The 6,530-nt window shown below is 38.6% G+C and overlaps 1 protein-coding gene across 1 annotated transcript in view; it reads left to right on the forward strand.

The window, feature by feature from the left end:
- The window catches only part of LOC140344121 (SERTA domain-containing protein 1-like), a 5,354-nt gene extending 2,770 nt beyond the window's left edge, over positions 1-2,584 (forward strand). The window contains exon 2 of the mRNA XM_072431062.1: positions 641-2,584. Within this exon, the coding sequence (XP_072287163.1) occupies positions 645-1,418 (774 nt within the window). The 5' untranslated portion in view covers positions 641-644 and the 3' untranslated portion in view covers positions 1,419-2,584. The remainder of the gene's footprint in view (positions 1-640) is intronic.
- The last annotated feature ends 3,946 nt before the right edge of the window (positions 2,585-6,530 follow it).

Below are 6,530 nucleotides of genomic sequence, written 5' to 3' on the forward strand. Positions count from 1 at the left end.
TTTTGCAAAATAAGGAAACACAAGGAAAGTAAGGGAGAGTGGGCGAGTTGTGTCCAGAGATACAACTTGCCCACTCTCCCATCGTAGGCTCAGACCTGGGCTTCTGGGATCATGACCTCACTCTGGGGAAAGTTTCTTCCTCTTTGAGTGACACCCGGCTCCCGGTCCAAAAAGGTTGGCAACCTCTGCTATAGTAGACACTTACTCCTCAGTCTTCCCAAAAATAGTCAGTGGATGTTTTTTTTTTTTTTTTAATACTTAGTACATGGAACCATTTGAAGGGATTTCGGTGTGCTCCCTAAAATGAAGCATCACTTTCATGTGGTTGGAAGATGATGTGATAATGTTGTTTGTTTCTGTGTGGTAAGCCAGGGTATATGTATTTTACTTTGTGTTAGTCACCATACACAAAATGAAAGAATCTAAACCGTGTCATCAATGAGTCACTTTATCAGATGTACACACAAGACCGGTGTGTGGAGTGTAGCTCTTGCCTTTTATTCTACATATGAAGTGTTTATAACAAGTTCCAACTTCATTAAAATTTGTGGTGGGTCAGAGGACTGTAAAATAAAAGATTTGTTTTAATGGTTTCCTAATTAGAAGTGGAGACTTATTCTAGTTTGTCTTCTTTTTGCAGAGCCATGTTGGCCAAAGGAATCAAACGAAAATACTCGGAGGTGGAAGGGGAGACGGGCAGTGGTCCAGAATCAGAAATGGCTGGTCGATACCAGAGCTCCCTGCCGGCAGTGCAGTCTCACTGTTTAATGAACATATCTCTGGTAAAGCTTCACCGTAGCCTGCACCACGTAGAGCCCAACCTAAGACATCTCGTACTGGTGGCCAACACCTTACGTCGCCTTCAGGATAATATGCAGGCAGAATCAACCTCCCTAGTAGGGTGGAAACCTATGGAAGACAACTCGAGAAAAGACTCTCAGTTATTTGTCAGTGAGAGCAAAAATCCAGTTTCGGATGTACCAGGAGAAGATGCCTTGCTTTCCACTATGGATGCTTCTTTGTGCTCCTCAATTTCCACCATACTTGAGGATCTAAATAATTTTGAGGGACTTAACTGCTCTCCACTGCCTCAGCCAGAAGATGAACAGCTCTACTCTCCAAAGGACTTCAATAAAGACGGTAGTCGAGAAGAATCTGGGAAGCTAACATCTTCCTCTTCCTACTTAAGTTCCTCTACCTACCTTCTTGGTGATAACCTAGAGGACATTTTTGAAGATATTGACACATCCATGTATGACAGTGATCCCTGGGCTAGCAGCAACCTTTTAAACTTTAAAACATTTTCTAGCATCAATGAACCTGAGGAGAAATCCTTGTCAGATGGACAAGATTCCTTGCTAGAGCTGGGTGACTTGGACTATCTGATGGACGTTTTGGTGGGAACTCAAAACTGCTGATGATCTCAGTAGGATATTTGAAGGACATAAATTTGTATCTTGTAACAAGACACTATTGTAAATAACAGACTTTTAATTTATTATGAGCAAATGAACTTAACTGTTTTCATGGGGAAAAGGGGGCATTGTTATCCGCAATAACTGTCAGACAATCTCAAAAAATTAACTGCAGAACATCAATTTGGCATCATGAAATATATCAAAAGATCTAACGAGTTATAAACATAGCTACATAAAAATCGTTCAGCTAAATGACCATATAATACCAGTAATATGACCTTATCAGTTTGACTTTCTATACTTTCAAAGCCATTTCATAAATGCTTCTGCACCATTTTACAAATTGCTATTACAACACTGTTTGTAGAGCACCAACTTTTTAAACGAAACCCCAAGAAGAAGCCATTAGGACAGTTTGCCCCATCATATATACAATGTATATAAAAGGCTTATATATAGAGATATATATAAATCTATATTTTTAAGACTAATTTAAATGTAAAGGTTCAAATTGCCTTAATCATTCTACATTTCTTTATATCGCTTTTAGGCTCTTTTTTTTATTTTTCTCACCATCATGGCGTTGGTGTGCATGTGTTTGTTTCAGTGTCCAGTAAAAGCCATACAAATTATTTATTTAATTATCTGATAATCAGATGCTGGCTGTCAATTTGACCATCCGCCACAAACTGAATTTTTAAATTTAATGGTTTTCTAAAAGATTAATAAATATTGGAAATAAAGCAATATTTTTATATATGTGCGGCGTTGGGTTAAAAAGCCATATCTGTCTTTCGCCAGCCTATGTTCAGGGTACCATCTGTCCAAATGATTGGTTTCCTGGAGAACTACTACAAGGCCAGTGCTGTTACCTCATTTTAATGTAACTTTCTCAACTTTCTTAGTATTTATTTTAAAATCTGCCTTGCCTTTCTAGTGTTGATGTATTACCAAGGTAGGTCTCCATGCACATTATAGGGGCTCCAGAACACTGAGACGAGTACATTTTTGTCCGTGTTTCTGCCTCGGAAATGTTTGGTGATGGTATTTATTGACTTTACTTTGTCAGAAGTGATTTTGTTAGTAATTTAATGCCTGAGTAATCTCTATTATTTATCCTTTGGTGAATATTTATGATTGGAATAAAACAGAATTTCTTAACTGGATTTGTTGATTGTGTTGATTTTTTTTTTTCCTTTTAATTTTTACTACACCTCAAGCAGAACTATTTATTTGCCAATTTAAAGTAACCAGCACATCCGTGCAACACAGGGTGAGATATAGGAAGGTGCAAAGTGTGCTACTGCACAAGAGCCCTGGACCTGAGGAGGGTCCACCACGGGAGACCCAAATCGATACTGCACAGGGTCAGCTGTTAACCACATCCGCTACTGGTGCAATATATGCATTGTATTATGTTGGCTCTTTATAAATGAGATTATTATTATTAATATAATAATTAAACAAGATTTTTATAGCGCCAACATATTACGCAGTGCTGTACATTAAATAGGGGTTGCAAATGACAGACGGTGACACAGGAGGAAAGGACCTTGCCCCGAAAAGCTTACAATCCAGGAGGTGGGGGAATTAACACACAATATTAATATTATTATGCATGCTATACTGAGGCAGGGAAATAAATTGAAATGCCAACTTTACCAAAAGTGAAAGACATGTACTCGCCACTATGTAAGAGGAAAATGAATACATCACACAATGTTGTACTCAAAAAGCAGGAAAAGTTGACAAGTTTTTCTTTGGTCATCCTCTAATATAAACTAGCCACATGCAAAAGGAAACAGATACTGTGCATGATTTGATTCTAATTCACATCAGAAATAAACCACAATTATGTTTTTCTGTATGTACTGTATCTCCCACTCTCGGAGAATAAAACGTTGAGAAGCGTGACCATCGGTCCTGTTGCCTGTGACAGCGGGAGGTCATCTATTCAGCAGCCACAGCTGTCGGTACATAGCCGGGTAAGAGTAAGTGCTATTTTAGGAGCCTCTGCACAGAAATATGTATGCCACTGTATTTCTACCGTGAGACTATATCACCCATTTAGAATTTACTTTCCTAATCTGCTATTAGCAAAAGACTGGACAACACTCCAGCTCTCATGCCCATGCACCAATGTTGGTTGGCAATAAAAAGCGTAATCTGGCATTTGGTCTTGAAAGCCATCAGTACAAAAATGTCCGAATATTTCAGAACAAAGAAAAGTATTCTGTTCTGGTAAGATCAAACATAGATTTTTGGAAAGGAAGGTAGTACATTTGTGAAAGTAAAACTTGATTAAGGAGTTTCCTGCTTTTAAATAACCTTATTCATTTGGTTAGGGAAATGCCCTCCAGCAGCTCATACTGAATGAATTGCTCTTTCTTGCTTTCTTCCTTATACATAGTTGCCCATTTCTACGTTGCTCGGAGATGTTGTTTGCATCTTATTTCAGCCCACTACAATCATTTTAGCATGTGTTTTTTTGGATAGCCATATTTCAAAATATATTAATTTTTATGTTCAGTCAAATGCTTTGTACTATTTTGGCCCTCTCTGTTATCTGATTATAATATTATTAATTAGCATTTGCTTTGTTATTCTTCTTGGCCACCACGAAAAAAGAGAAAATAAATGGTTTATGATAAGAGCCTATTTACTCTTTTTCACAACTTCTTCACAACCCTTTAGTTTTACAGTACAGATTTACCAACCTATATCAAATGAGAGGCAAGTTTTGGGTGTACAAGGCAAATGGGACAATACCCATTGCCCCCATGTCCTTTAGGGCCCAACTGACAGATCAGCAAAGAGTGCAGAAGCTGAAATGCTGTGCATTTGGGGTCCCTACTTTGTTTATGCCCAGAGCCCTGTTTTGTTTAGGATCATCTCTGGGCTTATCTAAATGTTCTGTTTAAACTCTATTCAATCAGGTAGAACCTAATCCTTCGTGTTGATGTATAATGAAAAGAGATTGTAAAGTAAGTGTTCAACCTTGTGGTAATTTTATCCCGGGTCGTGCGGATTTTTGCATTTACCTTTGCAGACAAACATTGTGTTTTTAGGCAACGGTATAGTAATGAAAGTCCAAAAATCCAGCCAGAACAGAAAATAAACTCTGCAGAGGTTCAGTGTCATCGGGGGAACCGTCCACGAAATATAACTTTGGGAACCTGGCAGCAAAACAAAAAAAAAATGGGGATTCTAATCCCTAAAGAAAAAACAAACAGGAAATTCAAATTGTTGGCTAAAGATCAGCCATTCAGTAGATTTACCAATCGTTAGTATTGTAAGACACACATAACTTATTACTGTGCATGCCTTCGAAACGAACGATTAACGACCGATCCGCTGATAATGGTTAATAAAAAACTTGCACAACGACGATGACGAACGAGGAATGTTGCTGGAAACGAATGACCGTCCTGGCGGATCTGATTGGACGACGACCGTTCGTTATCTATTGTGTGTACGGTCATTTTGTGATCGTGAATGGTTCTGCAGTACACTTTCTCCTTTACATGTCACTCCCTGCATCGTTCAAATGATCGTTTCTAGCGTGTGTACACTATTGGTGGGTAATACGATCGTTCAAAATAATCGTGAATAATAAGCGACAATTATTGCACGTGTGTACCTAGCCTAAATTTTCATTGTATTGACAATCAATAGGCTTATCTCTATGGCATTAAACTAGAACTGCCTGATGTATCAAAAACAAAGCACCATTAAATATACTAAGGATTTAATCAACATTACTAAATGCAAACATAAGTATTAAAAATCAGCACTCAATATGACTTGAAAGAAAGTTATGAAAGTTATCACAACTATTTTTTCAACAGCCCTCACATCCTTCCTTTTTTTTACTGAACAGTCCCCTTCCTGTGAGTCCAAGGTGTCATGGAAAACCCCTGTAGGTATTTGCCAACCCAAGGTTTATAGTACCGCTGTACACAATGGTGCTCACACATCACTAGGACTAGGTCCACTGCTGGAAAGAAGAAGAGCATCAACAATCAACTAGAAAACATCTAGAAAAAGAAATACATATAAATAAAATATAAAAATCTGATGAGTTTTTGACCAGACTCCTGATGAAACCTGTTCAGTATGGAGTGGAACAAACAATTCTTTGTTTTTTTGTTTTTCAAACAGGTATATATGGAATGGTTTCCAGAGTGAGTATAGATTTAATAGTGTATACCTAGCTTTAGTTGTTACCAGGGCCGCCGAGAAAAAATCTGGGCCCTGGTACAAAGAAGATGTGTGGGCCCTTATACAAAATTCTACACACATGTATGTGTGTATATTAATATTTATTTCTAACAATCGTAGATTACATTGTTACATTTAGATAAGTATGTATAGGTATAATTGTAATAATAAAGTATGCTAACAGTCAAGCCGTTTATAGTCTTGAATCTCTCGATAATGTAGACAAAAAGGCACACAATGTCAGTGGGTCATTTATACCGGCGGTCACCAACTGGTGGTCCACGAGTAAGTTTTAGTGGTCCGCAGTTCTGGACGGTGCACCCCCTAAGCGGGGTCCGTACAAGTCCCTGGCTCAGGGAAGTGGACACAACCCGCCCACTCTCCCATTGCAGGCTCAGATCTGCTATTGGGCGGGGTTATGCCATCATGACGTCACTATGGGGGAGGTTTCTCCCCCTCTTGAGTGACACTTGGTTCCCCGTGCATGCAGGAGCCGGTAATTTTAGTGGTCCTCGGGACCAAACAGGTTGGCGACCACTGGCGATCACTTTTAAGAAGAGAAAAGTAGAGAAGAGATCCTTTAGGGTCATTATTAAAGATAATACTAACCCCATGGCCATGACCACCGTGCGTGAGGTTGTTCAACCACCATGGATAATTTTATATTATTTGGCTTATTTTGTAATACATAGTTACATAGTAAGTCAGGTTGAAAAAAGACATAAGTTCATCTAGTTCAACCACTAGGGAAATAAACAAAGAAAAGAGAAAAAAGGCCTAATTTATTAAAGCTCTCCAATGCTGGAGAAGATACACTTTCATCAGTAAAGCTGGGTGACCTCACAAACCTGGAATGGATTAGGGATGAGCGAGAATCTCGCTCACTGAAAA

This window comes from Pyxicephalus adspersus, chromosome Z (genome assembly GCF_032062135.1).
Source record: "Pyxicephalus adspersus chromosome Z, UCB_Pads_2.0, whole genome shotgun sequence".
NCBI lineage: Eukaryota > Metazoa > Chordata > Amphibia > Anura > Pyxicephalidae > Pyxicephalus > Pyxicephalus adspersus.